Here is a 24,716-nt window from a genome sequence, read left to right on the forward strand (position 1 = left end):
AAAAGATTTACAAATGAAATAACTGGAATAATCGAAAGAACACTGAAGTAGATATAGACAGGTGCTAAGGAGGGATATAAAGAAATAAATGTTAGAGAAGGCCAGCGGATTGGTTTGATGTGGGTGTTTGGAATGAAACTTGAAAGATTTGTCAGTGGAGATGGGATTTTCAAATGGCTTTTACATAGGTAGTAGTATGGTCTGTTGGATTTGGGGTTGAAGGGAGTTTTAAGTCAGCTTGCATCCCAAGATTAATTCCAGGAGGCATTCCCGCTTAATTTCTGCCACCCTGGCTTATGTCACCCATAGTACTTCAAAATTTCACTTTATTCTTTTTTCCATACTTTTACAAGTTTTAACTGCAATTTTCCTCTCATTCCTACCATCTCTGCCTGTCTCCCCAGTTCGACTGTACCCTTCTCAAGAGCTGAGGCTGTGCGTTTTACTTCCTTTGAACTCTCCCAAGAATTTAGTACTGTTCTAGGTACACAGGAGGTGACCAGTCCATGCTATGGATTTGCCAAACTTCCTACAGTGTGCAAGAAGATTTAACATAATGCGAAAACAGACCTTAGAGTTTACACATTCCTTGTAGCAATGCAAATTTAACTTTTGATCAATTGGCCAAAGAATTCAAATGTGTGTATACATCCCCCACTGTTGTAAACACATTAAAACAGCAGCTAATTATTGCCCTACTTCAATACTCTGCAGGTTGTCCATCACTTAACCTAAACTTAAATTGATACTTTACTAAAAACTGTAAGCATCTGCATTAGGGATCATGGGCTCACTTAAAATTGGAATAGGTTAGCTGGGTAATTCCCTTATTTCTCCATATATCTGAGTGGGATGGTGTGTGAGTGCATGTTTGTGAAGATGTTTGCCTTCCAATACGCAAGAATTTTGTATGACTCCTGTGTATTTCCCCTATGAAGAAATACATTACACACACAAATTTTAATTAAAACTAAAATGATGCAAAACACATCATCAAGTACTTACTTTTTGGTTGTGGTTCCAGAAATCCCAAGGTCTAGAAATGGAGAAAAATAGTCAGTGTTGAAAACCATTCTAGGCCTCAGATACTAGCATATAGGTCTAACATCTTAGGTTGACTGTACTTGCTCATTCACCTTGGGCAGTGGTAAATTTGTGGTCTAGTCTGGTGTCCCAGATGACTGTTGAAAATATCAGCTAAGGGAATCAGAGACGAAAAGCAGAGGACAGAGACCAGTCCTCCCAAACGGTCCATGTTGTTGTGCTGGCCAAGAGGCCTACCTTACTCAGTCTCTGAGTTAGGGCAGGTGCCATGAGGCTCTGAGCACACAAATGGCTTAGTGAAGCCATTTGGCCTTTCCCACCTCCCTGCCAGAACCAAGAGCCAAGCTTGTGCCAGACTTGTTATTCATCCAGCAGGGTTATCTAGGTCTAGGAGGTGGAGAGAGGGGATGTTAGCTGGGTGAGTTGGTTGAGGGACTTAGAGAGGCCTGGGATCTAGAAGAGGGGCCCCATTTGGTCACCCTGAGAACTTAAAGGAAACTCTCCTTTGCCCTCCCAACTTTTGGTAGGTCTAATCAGCTCCTCTTTACCCCCTACAATACAACATTTTGTCTTCATTTAAATAACTACCCTGTCATCCACCCTATACATCGCACCGAAACTTAAACCACAGAACTGGAAGCCAACTTGAATCCCCTCCGACCACATAGCAGCCCTACTCCCGTTAAGCATATTTTAACTTAATTATATAGTGAATGTTCATTTTTCCATGGTCTAGATTAGAGTAAAATAGTTAGCTAAATACAGCATACAAATTGAGGGTCTATTAATAGCCTTCAATTTAAAAAAATCAACTTTAAAAGCATTAATATCTTTCTTGGCCTAAATATGATTGTTTTTCCTTCTACGTTACCTTGGGAGGATCACTTGTTAAAAGAACAATCAGTGACATGTTATAAAGCAACAATACAAGTTTTTACACTTAAACATATTGGAAACTGTAAAGCAAGTAAAATCTTTGATTTGGGAGTGGGCTCCTCCATACCTTATCTCACCTTGGCTTCACGGACTCTGTCCTCTCCTGGTTCTCCTCTTACCTCTCTGGCCGATCATTCTCGGTCTCCTACGCTGGAGCCTCCTCCCCCTCCCATCCTTTAACTGTTGGAGTTCCTCAAGGGTCAGTTCTTGGCCCTCTTCTGTTCTCCATTTACACTCACTCCCTCGGTGAACTCATCCGCTCTCACGGCTTTGACTACCATCTCTACGCAGATGACACGCAGATCTACATCTCCGCCCCTGTCCTCTCCCCCTCCCTTCAGGCTCGCATCTCCTCCTGCCTCCGGGACGTCTCCACCTGGATGTCGGCCCGCCACCTAAAACTCAACATGAGCAAGACTGAGCTCCTCATCTTCCCTCCCAAGCCCGGTCCGCTCCCAGACTTCTCCATCACCGTGGATGGCACGACCATCCTTCCCGTCCCGCAGGCCCGCAATCTCGGTGTCATCCTTGACTCGTCCCTCTCGTTCACCCCACACATCCTATCCGTTACCAAGACCTGCCGGTTTCACCTCTACAACATCGCCAAGATCCGCCCTTTCCTCTCCACCCAAACGGCTACCTTACTATTACGGGCTCTCGTTATATCCCGGCTAGACTACTGTGTCAGCCTTCTCTCTGACCTCCCTTCCTCCTCTCTCGCCCCGCTCCGGTCTATTCTTCACTCCGCTGCCCGGCTCATCTTCCTGCAGAAACGATCTGGGCATGTCACTCCCCTTCTTAAACAACTCCAGTGGTTGCCTATCGACCTCCGCTCCAAACAAAAACTCCTCACTCTAGGCTTCAAGGCTCTCCATCACCTTGCCCCTTCCTACCTCTCCTCCCTTCTCTCTTTCTACCGCCCACCCCGCACGCTCCGCTCCTCTGCCGCCCACCTCCTCGCCGTCCCTCGGTCTCGCCTATCCCGCCGTCGACCCCTGGGTCACGTCCTCCCGCGGTCCTGGAACGCCCTCCCTCCTCACCTCCGCCAAACTGATTCTCTTTCCCTCTTCAAAACCTTACTTAAAAATCACCTCCTCCAAGAGGCGTTCCCAGACTGAGCTCCTCTTCCCCCTCTACTCCCTCTGCCATCCCCCCTTCACCTCTCCGCAGCTAAAGCCTCATTTTCCCCTTTTCCCTCTGCTCCTCCACCTCTCCCTTCCCATCCCCACAGCACTGTACTCGTCCGCTCAACTGTATATATTTTCGTTACCCTATTTATTTTGTTAATGAATTGTACATCGCCTCGATTCTATTTAGTTGCCATTGTTTTTACGAGATGTTCTTCCCCTTGACGCTGTTTAGTGCCATTGTTCTTGTCTGTCCGTCTCCCCCGATTAGACTGTAAGCCCGTCAAACGGCAGGGACTGTCTCTATCTGTTGCCGACTTGTTCATCCCAAGCGCTTAGTACAGTGCTCTGCACATAGTAAGCGCTCAATAAATACTATTGAATGAATTTAATCCTTTTCAAATGTTTCTCTTCTATTCCCTGCAATAAACTGGGGCACAAAGAAAGGGCATTTAGAATATTAAGTATTTATTCTGCTTAACAGAAAGCCCAATTTCTTGCTGAGCTATTAAAAACCACTCTCCCCGACCCCCCATTTTGCAAAGTGTGTAAATTCAGTTCTGAGGGACTGCACTGGACAACTACAAAGCTACTCTAGTCACTGGATGAAATGAGCATTTTCAGGGCCCGCTGAAGCCACCAAGGCCTCCACAAGATCTTCTCAAACACTGCACACCCTGCACAGCTAGGATGGGAAGGACGTATATAGAGGTAGAGATCTGAGCACATTTTTTAAGGCAAGCTAGGAGAGAATGAACCCTGACCCGAAGAGAACTCTGGCTTTTCCTGTCCAATGTCCATCACTGCCTCAAAATGGCCCTGGTTAAGGATGTTGAAAACACACACTTCATCACTGTACTCTAGTTGGAAGACTTCGTTCCAGGCAACCCATCTAGACCGTAAATTTTTTGTGGGTGGGGAATGTGTCTACCAACTCTTATATTTCACTCTCCCAAAAACTTAGTACAGTGCTCTGCATGGTAAATGCTCAATTACAATTGATTTCCTGATATCTTACGCATTCTTGAAAATAGGGTAGGACGAAGCCCAGGGTGACAGCATCCTTTTTAAATGATTGTAATTAATTGTGCAGTTTTGAAGTGGGCAGCAGGACCAGGGCTGGAAAGGGAGCCTGAATTCTCAGAGCTCCTACTGGCTGGCAAAGGAGCTGCAAGCAGGTTAGTCAGAGGCAGTGAGTAGGGAATTTGGTTGCGGGGAGGGGGTATGGGCCAGTGATAAGATTTAAAAAATTAAAAATTCCCATTTCACTTGCCTGAAATCAAATAAACTCCAAGAAATCATAGATTTTATTTCAACTACTACTATTCTCTATGTAGCAGCATTTGCCGATCCTCAGTTTGCTGGGGAGGGGTGTGTGGTGTGTGTGTGCACGTTTTCCTTACCCCAGAGACTAGTTTAGCTTAGCTCCACTTTGGGAAGAGCAACACTTAGGAAGGTACAAGGGATATTCATCTACTAGGTTCTGAATTCATTTGTGTCCTGGTGAGGCCCTGCAGACTATCTAAGCCAAGAAAATTAAGGCACGGTAAGGTAACAACGTTGACATAATTTTGAAAGAGGAAAATTGGGGATAATTTCCTTTCAAAAAGAGTAGTTGTGTTACTTACTGCCTACTAAATTTGCAAGCGATGAATCCAGATCACTTCCTAGTCCTTTGCTTGCTGCCATAACAGTACTTGGGGTCACAGCTGAAGCAGGTGCAGTTTGACCAGCAGGAGTCATGGTTGGCATAAGAAGATCCCCTAAGCCATCAAACACTGGAATTTAAATACACATGATTCAGAACTGTTGAAAACATTCACGGCATAATGAGAATTCCCTTTTTGACAAAGGATTATGGAAGTGTACACAGTTCTTGCTCCAAGTACAAGTGTATTATAATTGGCATTGAACTAAAGCCAAATGAGCATGCATTCTAGTTCAGAAAATAATCACCAAACTGACTGCTAATCAAGTTAGAGGTCATTAATAAACTAAATTTAATGTATTCTTATTTGGTAAAATTGGTAAAATTCCAGTTGGTAAAATCAACTAATAAATTTTCTGGTACCCAAAAAGGTCAAAATTCCTATAAACTAAAAACTCCATATTATTTCCTTTGGACAAATATTTTGATAAATAAATGTAAGCTCAAAAAGGTTATTTTCACATTTCCCTTTACTAATAGTGGTAATAAGAAGCTGAAAGATGTTACCATTTAGTTAATTTCTATTCTATCCATACTTTCAAGGGTTTTTTTTTCCCATCTGATATCTATTTTTGCTTCCAGCTTAGTGGGTGCCTAAAGCAAAAACTAGTATTACATAAAATATGAGAAACTAAGAGTGATCACTTAAAAAAAATCACATGCCTGTGGTCAGACTCCACTACACTTTCAATAATCTAAAAGAAAAAAAAAACCCCACAAACCCCCCAAGATTCAGACTCAAATTACCTATTAGTGTAATTTCCATTCTCATGTGTTTAAAGGTTAAACTAAATTATTGCTCAATTCTATTAAGATCAAAATTTGAATCATCTATCATATGCACTGTCATGCTATCAATTTATATCAACAGAAGCTAGAGCATTTGATTATGCACTGGCAACAGAAGCAACCAAACAATAAGGCAGCAGATATAATTAGGGCTTTTTTTGTTGTTGTTATTTTTCTTTAAGCTCATTTAATTGCCAAAACTCACCAATTGTAAATTTGTAGTAAGGACCCAGCATGGGAAGAGAGGAGAATGGAAGAGAATACAAACAAAATGACAGCAGTGATGATAGGTTTAAAGCAGGCAAAGAACACTCTTTGAATCTTAACTCTGTCAAACTGGGCGCCATGCAAGCTTAAGAGAAGCTTCAGCAACAGCAGTGAGACCACACATTCAGATCCTGACCCTACAACATGAGGTGTTTGTGTTCTCCTAAATCATTTCTAAAATGCATGCAAGTAAGCACAGGTGTAACAGATGGAGTGTGTGTCAAGTTAGATTTCTGCTGAAAATGGAAAACAGAGATATAGAAGAGGGAATGTGGATTATTCCTAAACCACTCAAACTCTAATGGCAGTTTCCAGTACTTCTTTAATTTACATATAAAGAGGGAGAGGCGCTTATTTTGGAATCTTGATTGAGCGAAACAACACACTCATTCTTTACCATATTAAGAAACATAAATTACATTTCTTTACATCAACAGTTCACGGATCAGGACTAATCAGAACACCCCACAGAAATATCCTCACCTGATGGATCAAAGGAACTGCTGCCAGTAGTTGAAGGAGATGCTCCAAAAGCAGCTTCAAAATTGGGTTGCAACAGGTTGTTTTGAGCTGGAGTCACGGGTGATGGAGAAGGAGCAATGAAAGACCCTCCAAAGCCTGGAGAAAAGAAAAGATTTATAGAAAAGATGAATAGAGTTGACCAAATTCAACTCAAATATCATCATTATTATCATCATTAACTGAGAAGTTAGCAAGGCCAAGAAAGCTAATCATTTTCAGTTGTTCACATCACCTGTTTAATATGTGTCTGGAATCATTATGCTCCAGGAAAGATCAGATAGACAACACGCAAGGGAGATTGCCTTTGATCAGAGGCCAAAGAGTAACTCCTTTTTGAGCACAACACTTTAGGGAAAGAGAAGCAAAATACTTTCATTTGATTTTAGAAATCAATTTGGTCACATTTTACTTTCTTAGAGGCAAATACATAAAAGTTGGAAAGTACTTTCTGGGAGCCAAACGGCAATTCTACTTAATAAGTCTAAAACAGAAATTCATAGAGCACTCATTCTTAAACTCAGACCATACAAATGAGACCATGCGGTTCACTGGCTAAAATCACAGTCTTGAAACCAGGAGACTTTGGGTAGTACCATGAAAAACTGTGCACCTAGCTCATGTCATCTCAATCATATTTGAGCACTTACCATGTGCAGAGCACTGTACTAAGCAATTGGGAGAGTACAATATATCAGTTCGTACACATATTCCCTGCACCCTACCTAATTATACTAATATGACAGGTCAATTAATTTTTATCTGGAATTTCCTCCTCTGTGATATAGCTGATCAAGGTTTTGAGGAAAATAAACAGGAAGAGTTTAAATAATATGGAAAAAAGTTATAACAATTTCCCACTACATGAGGAGAAAGGAGCAGATGTTCAAATGCACTCGGCTACTTTTATTCCCTAGAATATATTTCCTCAAATACATGACTTTTGGAGGATGGCCCATACATGACGGACTACAATTCGAAATGAATCTATTTGTTACTCTCCTTTCTCATGTTGCCCTATCATATCCTCTCTTTTCTTTTTCCTGGACCAAAATAAGAAGTATAGCTGCTTTCCCAGAAGGGTTATATATTTTAGTTTCTTCTGTCACGTGGGATAGAGACCATGTCCAACCTAATTAACTTTTATCTACTCCAGGGCTTACAACACTTTTCTGCTGCTCTGCCACTTGTTTTCTGGGTGACCTTGGGCAAGTCATTTAAGTTCTCTGTGCTGCAATTACCTCATCTGTAAAATGGGGATTAAGACTGTGAGCTCCACAAGGTACATGGACTGTGTCCAACATAATTAGTTTGTACAGCAACCTGCCACCTTGTAAGCACTTAAATAAAAAAGTGAAATAAAATAAAAATTTACCAAGTACAATCCATATTGATTTTCTAAGTTTTTTTTAAAAAACTAACTAAAAAGGAGAAAATACATACTACAGGGTGGTAGGTTACAGTAGGAGTCAGTTTGTTTCTGAACTATTGTAGCAGATAGTCAAAAAGCTTAAAAACTTACTTGTACCACATAATTACCTATAATTACTACTGTGAACTTTAATTTCTTCCTGGAAGGAAACAGTCCACTCACTCACTGAATTTTCATGATACGTGACACATATATGATACGTGTCAAATGCAGGTCTTTCTTTAATGAACTGTGCTCATTCTTTTGAATTCTAATATCCCTGGAGGGACAGGAACCAGGTCCAATCAACACCTGTGTAGTCTTTCCTAGTACTTACAGTATTCTGCACACAGTACGTGCTTAATAAATATTATTATTACTGCATCCCGTTCCACTAATGGCCTACTGTGTGACTTTGCAAAAGTCACTCAACCATTCTGGCATCAGTTTCCTCCACCATTAAATAGAAATAAAACAGACTGTGAGCTCTTTTTGGAACGAGAACCATATCCCATCTCATAAACTTGAATCTATTCCAGCCCTCAGTGATAATTATGGCATTTACTAAAAACTTGCTATCATATAAACTAAATGAAAATCCATAAGGAGGAGTAGCATACTAGGATTTGAGAGAGAAATCATTAAAACCCTGAAAAGATAGAGCCTAGAATTTGGAGTCTGACTGCTAGTCTACAATTAAGAAAAGGTAATGAATAATGTAGCTTTGTTTTCTCCATTGAAGCATTTCTAGAACTTGAATTATGCAAAAGACTATAGAAAGTTTGAATGTACAAAGATGGACAGTTTTGTGGGGGTTTTTTTATTAATTTAAAAACCATTTTACAAATAGCTTTTAAAATCATTAAATAGAAAAAATTCTGTTTAGCCCCAAATTTGAATTGGCATTTCATGTATTTCTCATGGAAAGCCCTTCCCCCAGCCAATCCATCTTCTACAGCTTCTCATCACTTGAAACAACAACAAAAAATCTGCCAGCAGTAATATACTGGCTCCTCCCGCATCAAAAATTCCCATGAAAACTAAACAAAAAGAGAATAGAAAAGAGAGACAAAGTGTATTTAATTCCTTTTCAGTCCCCTCCCTGATTCTTTTTTTTTTAGGTCTTAAGAGTGTGTATAGTTCACGGCTGATTCAGACTGAACTATTCAAAAAAAGGTCGGTAGACACCAAGCAACTACAGAAAGCTGAAAGCATGTGCTGAAAGGATATAATTTGATATGATTGTGAGATGGGGTAAACAGAGCTGACATAAATTGAACTTAATGTGTATTATAGCCACTCCTAGTTATCTGGTCTAATAGAGGAAAAGAGTAAAACAGCATACTACATACTAAGTCCATAATGTCATTATAGGCAGAGATTTCAACCCTCTTCTTCACCCCAATTTACTGAGAGATGATGGAACTGCAAAAATTACTGAGCTCAGTTTCTTTTCAACTCTCTTCTTGCCCAAGCATAATGGTCAAAAGAAAAAGGTGAGAGGCAAAATGAATAATGAGGGAGTTTCTTTGGCAATCATAGCCATATTACAAAATGTACTTTTATTATGTGAATACATCATTCACCAAGGCCTAGAGAGAATTTCCATTTTCACCTGAACAATCAACACCTAGGAGCTAATGTTCTGAATACATTACACTGATAGGCGCCATCTCCCAAGCTCTTAGCACAGTGCTCTGCACACAGTAAGCCCTCAATAAATACCACTGATTGGAGAGGCTTCCCCTCAAGTGACATCATTCAGGTGTTGACATTGCAATTTGGCTGTTCTTAGTCTCTGGCTTCTCAAATCTGTCCAGAACCCTAAGTGATCAACCCAGGAAAGGCTTCTTGGAGGAGGTGTGATTTTGGTGGGTCTTTCTGGAGGTCTCAACTCCCTCCTACTCAGCTGGGACAAATCAAGACATGGTAGTTAACACAGCAACAGGCACCCTATCTCTCTGGAACACTCCACAACTGCTCAGGACAGTCCAGATGGGACATCTACCTACATATTCAAATAAAGAAATACATTAATGTCAAGGAATGTTTTTTCCTGGTATGCGTCTATCATTTCATACCCGGAACATGTACTAGTGCCTGTCATAGGGCTCTCTCCAAATCCTTGATTCAACAAAATTATTGTACCAATAGTACGAATTAACTGCATGACTGCACTACCTACCATAAAAATCAGAAAGGTGCAAGGGAAAAGAAAGCATTCCAAGCTCTTCTAAAGAGACTCTGGAACACCCAGTGTTACTTAACGCAAACTGCGATTTTTACACAACTTAATTTGATAAAAGTACAATGGAAAGTGATAAAACATCCGGGAGCACAACCACCAACCAGTATTTCAAAACATTATACCACACAAAGAAAGCACGCCTTGTTCAAATAATTTCTGTAAACAACCTTTAAATACTTCAATGCCCACTGTGATATTTGATTTTATTTTTGTCATTAATTACCAGCTAGTAGGTCTGCTGAAGCTGAGGAACTAGAAGCAGCTTGGGGTGCTGGTTGGGGCTCAGGAGTGCTGCTTCCAAAAGCATCTAAGGGATTATCCATTGTGCAGCAAAAAGAAAAAAAAGAAAAAGGCAAAAGAGTTTAAAGAGTAACTACATTAACTTATTACTGCTTTGTAAAGAAATGCAAACTTACATGACTTGGAACAGTGCTGAACCTTTGTGGTTACTTAACAAATAATGATTACAGTTTATTATACTCAGACTCACTAACTGTTTTGTTGAAAAGTAGGACACTGGGATACCATCCTGAGATTCTGTGGGATAGGAAGCTGAAGTGTAGATTTAAAATTCTGGGATACCTATACTACAAGTCCCAGAATTCTGTGGGGGGCTGGGGGTGAAAATTCAGGATATATTGAACCCATTTCAGTTTGCACATGGAAAGCAGCAAATGTATTTGCTGCAAGACAGCCTGACTAGTTTTAGCCATGGAAGCCCGAAATTTTGGTTATTTATAGGGCTTTCTAAAATTGTTCGAGGCCACAAAAATCCAGGAATATCCCTTTTAAACCTAAATAATGGACAAGCTCAATCATATCGGTCATTTCATTCTCCGTAAATCTAGGATTGAGAGTCTTCCATCAAGAAAGACAACTTGGATAAAGGCAGAGAGTTCCCAAATTCAATATTTCCAGAAGGTACTAGGTCAGGGTCAGGGTGTAAACAAAAATAAGGAACAGGCTAAGGAAAATGGATAAATGAGGGATGGAAAGGAGAGTTAGTTCGGAGGAAAGCGACAGAGGAAATCATCCTTTTTTCTAGAAGACAAATTCAAGTTTGGTTTTAGCTTCCACTTTGTTGTAGGGATGGATATTATATTCCCAAATTGTTGTTTCTTAATCAAAAGTTAAAGGGGGAATAAAGTATGGACCATTTCCACCTATAATACTAATACACTGACTATTAAAATAGTTTGGGCTGATGTACAAAGTGGCAGATCTAATCCTTCATTATATCAGGGCTCAAAATGATAATCAATAGATTGCTCTGGGGTGTCACCAAAGCCTCTGCAGTTTTCAGAGGCATATGACCAGTCTAACACAAGCAGAAGTGGTCAGTGGTACTTTTTGAGCACTTTGTGTGTGCAAAACACCGTACTAGATGCTTGGGAGAGTACAATACAATAGAGGTGAATGAGAAGGTACCCTCCCCCAGCTTGTCATCTGTATACCATTGCTAAGATTAGATGTCCTTCCCTTAATGGTCAGAAGACTGGCTTGTTAAAGCACGGAGTTCTGGTGGTTCATTCCAAGGATATCTCTCTAGGTTCTCCATGGTGGGAAGCCTGATATTTAACTCTACAGTGGGTCTCTGACAGGAGGAAAGAGCCATGCTGCAAGAGCATCTTCCCATGTCCCTGCTTTCCATGCCTGTGCCAAAATTGGAATCTTATAAGGATCAGAGGGGAATGGCACAGAATGGGAGGGACAGGCAGCTTCCTTTCCTCAATCCTTCCCGCACAGATCAAAAATTTGACTGGCATGCTGGCCAATCTTTTAGGTTTTCTAAAATCTAAATCTAAAATCTTTTATGTTTTCTGTCCCAGAGAACAATGACTCCTACAATATTTGGGAAAGATTGTGTATGGGATAGTGGCTTGTTGCAAAGTTTGATTTTCTTCCCAGAGAACCAACAATCACATATAACATATTTATAATAATAATAATAATAATGTTGGTATTTGTTAAGTGCTTACTATGTGCAGAGCACTGTTTTAGGCACTGGGGGAGATACAGGGTAATCAGGTAGTCCCATATGAGGCTCACAGTTAATCCCCATTTTACAGATGAGGTAACAGGCACAGAGAAATTAAGTGACTTGCCCACAGTCACACAGCTGACAAGTGGCAGAGCCAGGATTCGAACTCATGACCTCTGACTCCCAAGCCCAGGCTCCTTCCACTGAGCCACGCTGCTTCTCTTAAATTTATGTAAATTGAACAGTTACCAATACTCATTCCTAATAAGGATGTCCTACAGCCCTGGTAAAAAATCTCCAGAAATAATCATAGGACTGAAAGGAAGCCTAGGAAGATCATTTATTCTGTGACTTTGCTTTCAGGAGTGAAGTCAGCTAAATTCAGGCAGCTGAGAGAAAAACAATGTGTGTTTGCCACTTTTCTCACAGTATTTTTAAAGTACCGAAAAAAAAAATCAGAATTGTATTAATCATAAATCATTCTTTCAAGAAGGTTTAGAAACAATGATAAAGGTAAGAGAGCAAATCACCATAAAGAACACTACAAAGAAATTCAGCTCCTTATGCATAATTTGGGATTGAAGCAGGTTAAAATTTAGTCTTCAAAATGAAAAAAAAAGAAAAAAAAAGAAAAAGGATTAGGACATGATTAAGCAATTGACTGTAAATTATGATTAAAAGACAATGATGTAGAATTGATTGAAACCACAGATATATTGTAAAACTAGTTTGCATTTTGGAATGATGTCAAACTGATTTGGAAGAAGATGAAAATTTTAAATGAAAATCTCTAAAAACCAAAGATATGTTATTTGTTTAGAAATGAAGGAAGAGAAATACCCACCCCCGAAAAGGTCAATCACACCTGAAGAGTCCACCTTAGCCGGAGAAGCAGTGGCTACAGGAGATGGAGCTGCAAATGCATCCACTGTAGTAAAGCACAGAACAGATAATTTATATCACCAAGTGAGATACATTATTTGGGGAACCACATTAAATGCCAACGAATAAAACCAAAGGCAAAGCTCACTGCCCCAAAATACTGACAGGAATGCAATCCCGAGTCTGCATTTGAAGTGATGTTTTGGATGCCTATATATGACTTGCTTTACATGAGTAAGTGTCACTTTTAAAATTCAAAGGTTTTGGTTCAAAATGTACTGAAAACAAAACCGAAACAAGGTATGAAATTAAATTAACAGCTGCATTAGGATTAGTACCCATTAGAAAGGTTCTAATTTCAGTTAGAACTGAAATTCTAACTCTTCTCCCACTCTTTTGTGTCTCCCTTGCCCTTGGATTTGCTCCCTTTTATCCACCCCTTCCCCAGACCCACAGCACTTACATACATATAGGTAATATTTATATTAATATCTGTCTCCTTCCCCGGATTGTAAACTCTTTGTGGGCAGGGAATGTGTCTTCCAACTCTGTTATACTGTACTCTCCCAAGTGCTTAGTACAGTACTCTGCACATAGTGAATGCTCTATAAATGCGATTAATTCAGTTGGCAGTGCCAGAATCTTAGCAAATTTGAAGTAAAGCTTGCACTCTACTCCTCACGAATTTCTAACAATTGATACCTAAATCTCATGCCAAATAGTCACAGATATAAACTCATTTCCTCACCTGCTCACCTCCACAGACACCCAGAAATGTGTACTCGCCTCCCCAGTTATGAAGAACTCACCAGACAAGAGATCAGCAGTGAGAGAACTCTCAGGCACGGGAGAAGCCCCTTGGGGTGGAGATGAGAAAGCATCTTCCAAAAGTGAAAAACCAAAACCAAGATGAAGTAAGTAGAGAAACCAAAGACAGAAAAACCTGACAAACTTTTAATAGCACAAATAAGAGAGTGTAGAGTTTCAACAAAAAGGCATCCAAGAAGCTACAGTCAAAACACCAAAATCTTTTTACCTGTACCAAACAGGTCTATGCTAGGAGTAGCATCTGCTTTGGGCACTGCAGCAGCATCAGGAGTGGACTCAAATAAATCTAAGGCCAAGAAAATACATATGTACATACACTCAGTTCATTCATTCAATCATATTTGAGCGCTTACTGTGTGCAGAACACTGTACTAAGCGCTTGGAATGTACAATTCGGCAGCAGAGAGAGACAATCCCTGCCCAACGGGCTTGACAGTGAAGGGGGAGAGGGAAGAAACACTATCCATTTCTGCTTTTCACTGTCACGTTCGCACATCCTGAGGTAAATCGGAAATGGTTTGGAAAAGAACCGCCCAAGCATACATGCCCTTCATGTATACTGCATATTATACAGTGTAGAATCTACTCGTGTATGCTATGCATTTCACAAACCAGAGTTCAATCCACCAGAATCAAAGAGTTAGGAAGAAAAAAAAAAATTACCACCAAAGATATCTAGAGGAGGAGGAGGAGCGGTGGTGGTTGTGGTGGTGGTGGCGGATGTGGTGGTGGTGGTGACGGTGGTGGCGGCGGCAGCAGGAGTGGTAGCAGTGACAGCAGGAGAAGGAGTTGTTGCGGGAACCGGAGGGGCTGCGCTAGTTGTAGGGGTAACTACAGGAGCACTGGCCTCGGGTGGCTTCATTGCAAAAAGATCCAGCTCGGGAGCGGCCTCTGCACTACCTTCGGATGGGGCAAAGGGGTCTCGTGGAAAGGAAAATGAAGAATAGTTAGAGAATCAGTAAGGAATGAACTGGAGGAAATAATCATCATGATGGGTTAACACACACCATACAGATAGAAACAAGTGAGGCATCTGGGGGCTCTAGTCCAGCCAGCCTACTGATCTGGATGAGGGATTTTGGTATGTTTATAAGGGCCGGGGGGAGAAACTTTTTAAGAGGTCAACAGTTGTGCTTTTCAATCTTTAAGACGGCAAACTACCGCTTAGTAAGACAGGGTGAGAAACTTTTTCTTCAGAATCTTCAAGCCCCACCACCGAACTTGGGAATTTTTCAGTTTTAGCAAAAGATGCTGAAGATTGCACTCAGCACTGTAAAAGGAACTCTACGGCAGGAGAGAGAGAAAAAACATTAAGAAAGCATACTTGCCGCAACAAAAATTGACAATTATGAAAAAGGGCCAATTTTGAGAAGTATGCTCTTTCCCATCTTAATGTTTCGATTATTGAGACTCTGTACTCAGCTATAATGCATATTTTGTATTTGCAGGAAATCAAGAATGACAATCAAATCTGGGAAAAATAAAGTCATGGCCACAACAGTCCACAGGACTTAGAACACAGACAACAGACTCGCTAGGACATAAAACCCACCATTTCCTGAACATGCATCAAGGGCTGCCGCTACAGGGGTTGGGGTAGCTGGTGCTGCTGCCCCTTCAGCTGCTGTAGGGGCTTCTCCAGGAGAAGCTGCAAAGGCATCTAGGATGTAGTTTTTAAAATAAGAAACATTGAAAGAATTAAAAAAAAAAGAGAAGAAAATATAGTAAAAGAACTGAGTTAAAACTGCGGAAGAAGGCTCCCTTATACAATATGAATTTGCAAAACATTTAAAAGGGTTTTATACCAATCATGCACAAAATAAATTCTCTGCACACTTCTGTTTGGGTTTACATGCTAAATGATGTGCCTTTGCCATTGCCAAGACAGAGCAAGATTCGAAGGTTAGTACGATTCTCATTGTATAAGGGTTTAGAGCAGCGCGTTTTATGTAACATCAGAAATTAACCATAACGGATGTAAAAAAATAAAATACGGACTTTAAGGGATGTAAGTTGTTAAACTTTCGAGTTCAGTCAAACTTGCTCAGCCTCTTTAGATGAAACATGCATGTCTTTACTATTTTAACGTTAATACTAAAAGAGTTTGACAGCTGAACACGGAGGCTCTGATCTTCTAATATTTCAGGGCACGGCAAAATAGTAATGCCAGTAACAATGTTAATAGAATTAAGTATATTAAGCTAATTCATTGTAGATTGTTTTAGAATGAATGCTTCATTATTGCTAAAATACAAAAACTATACTTTTGAGGTTTTTGAAAATATAAACTGAAGTGCATACTACACAAAATTTCATCTCTGATTTTCATCTGCTCGACCAATGAAATTACTTTTAGCACCTATAGGACTGAATTTACTTGTGCAATAAGTTTTTGTATCATTGGGGATGCAATACGGGGTAAACCAAACAGAACATATGGTTTATTTTCTAAATACTCTAGAAAATGACTCGATTAAATGTATTTCTGATGACAATATAAGATCTACACATCAGGAAATGCATTACCACCAAAGAGTGAGCGATTTCATCTTTATGCTATAGAAACTTGCTGAAACCTCTACAATTACAAGTGCTACTTCTGGGTCTACTATGATGGCTTTGACAGAGCAAGAAAGTTCATCTGAAAGTTTATAATGTAAACAAGTGGTGCATGTATCTCTTCCCCAGTGAGACAGTATTCCTTTAAAGATGACCATTTAAATTGTGACCAATGAAATGCTTTCTTGAAAGAGAATTTTTAATTTTTAGAATTGATATCAAAACAGAATTAAAGACCCCCATGTACCAAAGTATGAAAGCAAGGTTATCAAATAGATTAGCTATATCAATATTCAGGAAAAACTGAATACTTATTAAATGTCTACTGGTATTTATGAATTGCTTAAAACCCAAAGTGAATTGGTAGAAAATTTTCCAACTGAGACTGTTACATACTAAAAAGGAATACTGTAATTGCAATACTTTTATTACACAGACACAGGAAAGCTTTACATGCAGAATTCAGTATAAGTTTCTAGTGGAAAAAAAAATCTCAGATTTTTTTTAAATCTAAGATTTGTTGTTGTTGTTGTTGTTCCACTTTCAAAAACAGACCAATTAAAAAAATGGACATGCTCCAGGATTTCAGAAAAACTTCCACAGGAATAATGCTAGTATACTATTTAAAAAAAAAAACAAGAACAACTGTAAATCAGAACACCAGAAAATAATTTCACAATATTTACCTTAGAGCCAACCTTAAAGAATTCAACATGTTGGAAAATTGGGTACCTACTGTTCACAATTATGTAGCCAATGAAATCAATGACATTGAAAATTAAAAAGGCATGGGGACAATTAAGAAGGAAAAAAGGGTTGGTAGTTTGGGGAAGAGTTATGCAGAAGTGTGTAAATTTTTGTTTTTGCTGAGAACACTTGGTACACAACTAATTTTCTCCAGATAAAAATTTCACCCTACTATTATAGCTTCCAAGTGATTAAGACTGTTGGCAAATTAAGAACACTTTGCTGATATTTTGATGGTGTGGACTGGAATGCTAATTCATCCTTCATTTTAATCAAGTTTTCAAAAACTTGATTGAAATGCAATTTGTTTAGATTTAATAGTTAACCAACATTTATTAAGATGCCTAGTAGCATATTGACAGCGTGTTAAAATTAATTCATATTCTCATTCGAGATTCTGCAGACTTCCAAACACACCATTATGCCTAAAATGAATGTACTTAGGCTAATATTTCCTATAATACTCTTTATCTTAGTTCTACAAACGTTTTTTGTTGTGGTTTTTTTTTTTTTTTTTAATAAGGGCCAATCCTCATAAAACTTCCTCATGCTTCGGATTCTCCACCAGTACGTAATCCACAAAGGTAAACCCTGCAATCAGACACCATATAAAAGTCCCCTCCTGCTAAATTAATCTTCCTGGCCATATACCCTCCTCCCTCCCATTCAATAGGTCATTCATTCATTCATTCAATAGTATTTATTGAGCGCTTACTATGTGCAGAGCACTGTACTAAGCGCTTGGAATGAACAAGTCAGCAACAGATAGAGACAGTCCCTGCCGTTTGACGGGCTTACAGTCTAATCGGGGGAGACAGACAAACAAGAACAATGGCAATAAAGTTCCCCCTGCCCCCCCTCCAAAGCACTACTCCAGTTCAGAAGCAAAACTAGGGTTCCAGGGCCTAGAGGATAGAATACCATCCTGCAAGTCAGAAGGACCCGGATTCTAATCCCCACTCTGCCACTGGTCTGCTGTGCGACCTTGAGCAAGTCACTTCACTTCTCTGCAGTTACCTCATCTATAAAATGGGGATTAAGAGTGCGAGCCCCATGTGGGTCATGGACTGTGTCCTAACTCATCTGCTTGTATCTACCCCAGTGCTTAGTTCAGTGCTTGGGACATAGTAAGTGCTTAACAAATACCATTAAAAAACAGCCACAAGTGTTACTAGGAATGTCTTGACGCAAATCAATGTGATAAAAACCTGTTAAGACATCACATGCTCGACACCTCACCTGACAACTGGTCAATGCATGTCATGGGGTGAAGCAACAGTCTAAAATAGCTTCAAAAAGTGATGGTTAGGCCCAAGCCCCAGTATTCTGTATATCTTTAAGGCCCAAATCCTAATGGGGGAGATCCTGACCAGCTCATCAGGATTCTGAGATTTTATAACCACAGGATGACAAATTGTGCTAAGTGCTGGGATCTGTTCACTCAACCCAAATTCACTGGCTGGGGCATCTGAAGAAAATGGAGACTCAAAATTGCTGCTCGGGGAACTAAAACAGGGCCAAAGGCAAGGGAGACCAAATGACGTTTTGTGATCAGTAGTATGTGTTGAGTGCTTACTATGTGGAGGATTGTACTAAGCACTTGGAGTAGTGCAATACAACAGTAAAATAGTCTCAGCCAATGAGGTATCATAGCTGAAAGATGTGAGAATTGCAGCAGACTACCACTACAAAACACTTGCAATCAAAAATGGAGTAGGTTTTACACCTTGCCTTTTTTTTAAAAAAAAAAACAAAAACAAAACAACTTTAAGGGCAGCTTCTAGAGGATGAGATCAAGGCAAAAGTGAAAACACAAGGAACAATAAATTGTATAATAAAACAAGTAAACAAAAGCCAACATAGTTCATCTATCTGTGTGGCTATAGTGTGGTCAGAACCACTGGTCTGGCAATGACTTTTCAGCACCCACAAGTGAAATTTACTGTTAGTGGCATTTTCCTCAAATGCAAAAGGACAATTCTACACCTAGCTGAAGTTCATTTTCATACATAATATTTATATGTAGCATCTACTCTTGTTAGTGGCTGCTAGTTACTGCAAGATCAGCTCACTCCTTCCCCTGCCCTACAGGAAAGAAATTTTTTAATGAACTTGAATCAACAAGGTGAAAATACATATTGTAAGATAAGTGTTTTCCCTAGAAATTATATCGTGCCTAAATGCATTATAAAATGTAGTATAAGCTTTATGGTTTTTCTTAAATGATCTTATAAGTTTTTCTCTATGCTGGAGCTATTCCTCTGTAAAGTTATACTAGCATCAGAGATGTGACAAAAAAAAAAAATTCACATGCCCCAAACTCCTGTGTTTCAGGAAAGAGCTCTACAAAAAACAGATACCTAGAAATGTGACATTTCAGGAAATAATACCAGGCCTTTGGGTGATGGGGGCAAGAACAGATAATTTGAGGAGATTGGTTAATCCTAAAGGGCATACATAGAGAATACGCTCAGAGCATTCTGTGGATGTCTGTGTTCAATTTCATTTGAAATCTTTTTTCTTTTTAAGATATTTGTTAAGTTCTTACTATGTACCAGACACTGTATCTAGCTCTGGGGTAGACACAAGATCATCAGTTTGGCCAAAGTCCATGTCCCACATGGGGCTTACAGTCTTAATCCTCATTTTTATGGATGAGGTAACATACACAAAGAAGTGAAGTGATTTGCCCCAGGTCACACAGCAGACAGGTGGTGGAGCCGGGATTAGAACCCAGGTCCTTCTGACTTCCAGGTCTGTGCTCTATCCACTAGGTCACACTGCTTCTCCTGAGTCTTCATTTACCTAAAGGTCTTTGCAAAATCCTAAAGGCAAAAATGGCCCATCAGCCACCAGTTTCAGAGTTTCCAATCAGGGGTCTTATGCTATGATTCCTAGGCTCCCCCATGCTCTTCCTTGGTATACATTAAATCCAGGTCTAGGAAAAGAGTTGGGAACAGTTCTGTGGAGTGGGGAAACTTGGAGGGTAGAACAGCCAATTATATGATCAAAACTGAATTGGAGAACAATATGAAGAAAATCATTTTATTCTCACCAAAAGTGAAGAGGTACCATTTCAGTAAACAACTGAGTAGAACTTTCACTGGGCTGACATTCTTAAATATAGTGATTCTGACCATTGAAAAACCCTCACGGACTCTTTATAGAATGGCTTTAGTTCCTATTCAACAGACCTTACCAGTGACAAAGTTTTACAGAGCATCTCTGATGAAGGAACAAAAGAATTACACCTTCACTTCTACAGGAAAGTCTTTCTCATTAAGGTGGCAGTAAATTATCTTTGTCCTTTTCAAATAATAATAATTATGGTACTTGCTAAGTGCTATGTGTCAAGCACTGTTCTTAGCGCTAAGGTAGATACAGGGTAATCAAGTTGACCCATGTGGGGCTCACACTCAATCCCCATTTTACAGATGAGGTAGCTGAGGCACAGAGAAGTTAAGTGACTTGCAGTAGGTCACACAGCAGACAAGTGGCAGAGTTGGGATTAGAAACCATGTCATCAATGTTAAAAAAAAATCATAGGCGCTCAGATTAATGCTTGCTCTTATCTATGCCAAATCTCAAGATTCCCTGCATAGAAAAGGCTTTCAGAGAATTCTGAAAAGAAGTGTTAAAGAGTGGTGATGCAGCAACACTAACCTCCGAAAAGGTCCACTTCAGCAGTGACAGCAGTGATAGTTGTGGTAGTTGAAGCTGAAGCTGCAGCAGTTGCAATTTCAGTAGTTGGAGCAGTAGGAGGACTAGGTTCTGGTGCAAACGGATCGGAAACCGGTGCCTCGGAGGTTACAATGGAAAGTGAAGTCAAAGTGTCTAAATCCCACCAGAGATGAAGATCGAATGGCAGAGAGGAAGAGGAAGGGAAAAGAAATACACTAGACTCCAAGGAGGAAATAATACATCACTTCAAATAGTAGAGATACTTAACTCACATTTAGAATGAAACACAAAATTCAACACTACTTACCCTCTCCCAAAAGGTCTAATATCCATTAAATGGCAGCAATATAGAAAAAATACCAAGAGTTAAAGCTGAAATACTCATTGTTACAAAGATTAAAGCTACCGTCAAAATCATTTCAGCTTCATGAGTTTAACAGCAGATTCATCTATTCAATCGTATTTGAGTGCTTTACTGTGCACGAAGCACTAATCCTGACAAGACAGAGGAATCACATAGTATTACACATTCTAGTCTGTTTACATTTTCAAACTATAGAACCTTGGGCCACATCTTCATTTGTGGTTGCATTGCACTCTCCCAAGCGTTTAGTACAGTGTTTTGCACACGGTAAGCGCTCAATAAAAAATGATCAAATAAATCTGTTTTTTAAGAGAGAAGGAATTATTTTCAATTACTGGTTTGTTCATTATTCTATAAATCTCATTAAAAGGTTAAATTACTTGAAGTATGTAGCTACCTAATTTTGCACCTTATACTATTTCCGCAATCTGTCATTTAAATCAGCTTGGTAAGTAGGCAAGTATGATAAAAAGCTGTAATTTAGCGCTTGATATATACCTAGTAGAAAAATGTATATGTATATTAGCTTAGTGGAAAGAGCACGGACTGGGGGGGGGGGGTCAGAAGACGTGGGTTCTAATACCGCCTCCGCCACTTGTCTGCTGTGTGACCTTGGGCAAGTCACTTAACTTCACTGTGCCTCAGTTACCTCATCTGTAAAAATGGGGGTTAAAAGTGTAAGCCCCATTTGGGACAACCTGATTACCCTGTATATACCCCAGTGCTTAGAACAGTGCTTGGCACATAGTAAGTGCTTAAATGGCACTATTATTATAATAATTATATATAAATCACTTTTGTAAGCCTTTGAATACATACAACCACTGAGGTAACAGTGCTATTGCATTTTAGATATCAAAAAATGATGAAATTAGTGAATTTCAGATCAAATTGGTAAAAACTAAAAATAATTTGATAACCAGGGTAATGAAACAGGGTAAAAAAAATCACGACAGAGGAAGAATTCCAGGTTGACTCGTTTTTATAGAAATGAGAAATTGTGGAGTATAGATGCAAAAGTAATTTTTATTAAATATATTTTGGTTTTGATTGCTTTTTAAACCAAATAGCATACGAACTTCCCAAGAGGCTTTCAAGATGGTAGCTACAGAACAAGAGTGTTAATTCTTTCACCTATCGAACAATTATGGATACACGTACTTAGGTTTTGTTTCCTTGACCCTTTTTGGATGGACCACACATCAGTTTTCAAAAATTCTAATGGCATTACCTGATTTATCTATATGCTACTACTTCCAACACTTGGTACAATGCTCAACCTGCAATAAGTGCTTAATAAAAATTACTATTGCTAACAGGATAATTTTTTTTGGCCCATGTTTACATGGACAAATGCTTAGTCACCCTCAGCCTGGATAATACCTAACACCTTCTAGACAATTAACAACCTACAACATTTCAAGAATCCTTTAATGAAATCAATTGCCTTCCTTTCTTTTGCTTTTTTTCTTACAATGAAATGTCCTCCATTTACTATAAATTTTCATACTGTTAGCATTTTTGCTTCTTCAAAATATTTACTGCTGTTCGATATTTTGGTAGAACAGAGGAATGAAGCTGTGAAATTATCAAAAGGTGAACATTAGGCCATTTAATTCTCATCTACTTTATATTCAATAATGTTTTCATTAGAAATGCACACATTGCCCATGAATGTATCAATTAAACACACTTTAAGGTGTTGCGGTTCAACACTTGCCACAAGAAAACTGAAGCTTCCCAAATGATGGTATGGGTCTTTATGTTAGGGACAGTGTGGGGGGAGAAGAAAACGATTGAATCTAGATTTAAAAATGGGCAGGGCCCACAAAATCCAGTACCTTTAAAAATATTCATCCCACTATTCTATTGGTGGGCAAGGAAAGAACATACATGCTCTGGAGGACAAAAGATAATGTTCTTTTGTACCAAATTTGCATTAGAGTGAGCCAAATCCTAAATACCAGTTTGACAATAATGGGGAATTGTGCCAGAGAGACAAAATGACTATTTTTGGAGTCATGCCTACAAACCACCTGCCCAACCCTACCCTATCTTGATTGAAAAGCACAACATCAAGTACTGGTTGCAACCTAATTAGGTATTATGACAGATTCAGAAGGAATCAAAAAAATTTTCAACCATCTGCTAAATTCATCTGAGAGGAAATACAGTCCTAGAACACTTGGAGTTTTCTTTGTGTTTTCTCACTTCCAGCCAATCAAATTGTTATTCTTCCAGTCAAAGTGTGAAACTCAGTGAAAATGTTTGACAAAATCAGGGAGGGTTGCATTCACAATACTAGGAAGATTAAAAGAAACACTCAAAGGTACACTAGACCAAATTGTACTCTCAGCCACGAACAGAAAAACTTCTTCAAGAGTCGTTGAGAACTGCCTCTATCTAATAGCCTTGTCTTTTAGATATGTACTTGGAGGAGGTCTTAAGAACTCAAGGTTCCAGGGTGGTGAAAAGAGGACTTTGAGTGCTATTTCAAAGCACTTGTGACAATTCTGACTTTGGAGAAAGCCAGGAGAAAATGCATTTTCTTTTCGCAAGAGCAAAAACATGCTGGTCCAAAGGAAGGCCAGAGCTCATTCTAGCTGATCTAGAAAAATAAAAATGGCCAAGTGGTGGAAAATATTATTGTTGATTCCATTTACCTCCCCATGCGGTTGCTCCTCCGGAAGGCGCTGCTGCAGCCGCTGCCTGTCCTCCAGATGAAAAGTCTGGCTGGAGGTCAAGGAGATCACTGGATGGTTTAGAAGTACTGATGGAAAACAAAAACACATCTTACAAATACATTTCTTCCATGTGGGGCTTTTACTTCATTTTCTAGAAGCATTCTAAATGCCCATATTGACCAACTAAACACAGATTTTCTACTAAAATATTGAGTAAAGGTATAGCTAGAAATAAATATATAGTTCTGAGTTGTTATATAATGTATTCAATCATTAAGCCTTACCTATTTTGCTCCAAATATCTCATCTGACCCCAATCCTACCCAACCACAATTTTAGCCATAGCTGGATTACCTCAATAAATGTCTATGGCAGATTCTCTGCCCCTACTTTCTTCTTTCCCTATCCTATCTCTCTAGATCATGACTACTAAACTAAACTTCAATTATTCACTCCCCTCCTTGGTGGTTCTCAATTGCCTTCTATATCCATGTCAATTTCTAGCTGTGGGATTTAAGTCCCCTTTTCAACTGGTCCTCCCTTCCGATCTTCCCTATTACATCCCCCTTTTTTGACCCTAACTGCTTTCATCTCTTGCTACATCCCACTTCATAACCCCCAAATCCATTACTTTGATGCAGTAATAATACAATGCAGCACAGTTTTAACTGACTCAGAAGAAAAGTAAGATTTTATAACTGTCAAGTCACTGTGAGAGAGAATTTGCAAGCATTTAAGGGCACAAATTTTTAAGCATTCTATTCAACAGGAACCAGAAGCTAGGAAGTTCCTCAGTTCTGGTACTTAATGCTTAATATTGACCTGAGTTTTAGAAAATGGAAGACAGACATAAATAATCCAGTTCTGCAGAGGTTTGCCACAGGTAGGAGTTAGACATAGCATCCATAATGCAAGTAGCTCTCTGGCTATCCAATAAGTTT

The 24,716-nt window shown here is 39.3% G+C and overlaps 1 protein-coding gene across 13 annotated transcripts in view; it reads right to left on the reverse strand.

The window, feature by feature from the left end:
• SNAP91 (synaptosome associated protein 91) overlaps positions 1-24,716 on the reverse strand; it is an 85,279-nt gene that overhangs the window by 11,954 nt on the left and 48,609 nt on the right. For 6 of the 13 annotated variants that reach the window (XM_029047447.2, XM_007670731.2, XM_001509574.3 and 3 more), the window contains 12 exons: positions 23,755-23,861; positions 21,035-21,049; positions 20,710-20,880; positions 15,293-15,400; positions 14,404-14,661; positions 13,949-14,026; positions 13,722-13,793; positions 12,875-12,958; positions 10,273-10,356; positions 6,355-6,489; positions 4,736-4,885; positions 1,006-1,036 (listed from right to left, as the gene is read on the reverse strand). In XM_029047447.2, the coding sequence (XP_028903280.1) occupies positions 1,006-1,036; positions 4,736-4,885; positions 6,355-6,489; positions 10,273-10,356; positions 12,875-12,958; positions 13,722-13,793; positions 13,949-14,026; positions 14,404-14,661; positions 15,293-15,400; positions 20,710-20,880; positions 21,035-21,049; positions 23,755-23,861 (1,293 nt within the window). The remainder of the gene's footprint in view (positions 1-1,005; positions 1,037-4,735; positions 4,886-6,354; positions 6,490-10,272; positions 10,357-12,874; positions 12,959-13,721; positions 13,794-13,948; positions 14,027-14,403; positions 14,662-15,292; positions 15,401-20,709; positions 20,881-21,034; positions 21,050-23,754; positions 23,862-24,716) is intronic. The other 7 variants (XM_039914796.1, XM_007670732.2, XM_039914794.1 and 4 more) reach the window with 2 other exon arrangements.

Source organism: Ornithorhynchus anatinus, chromosome 19, assembly GCF_004115215.2.
Source record: "Ornithorhynchus anatinus isolate Pmale09 chromosome 19, mOrnAna1.pri.v4, whole genome shotgun sequence".
Taxonomy (NCBI): Eukaryota; Metazoa; Chordata; class Mammalia; order Monotremata; family Ornithorhynchidae; genus Ornithorhynchus; species Ornithorhynchus anatinus.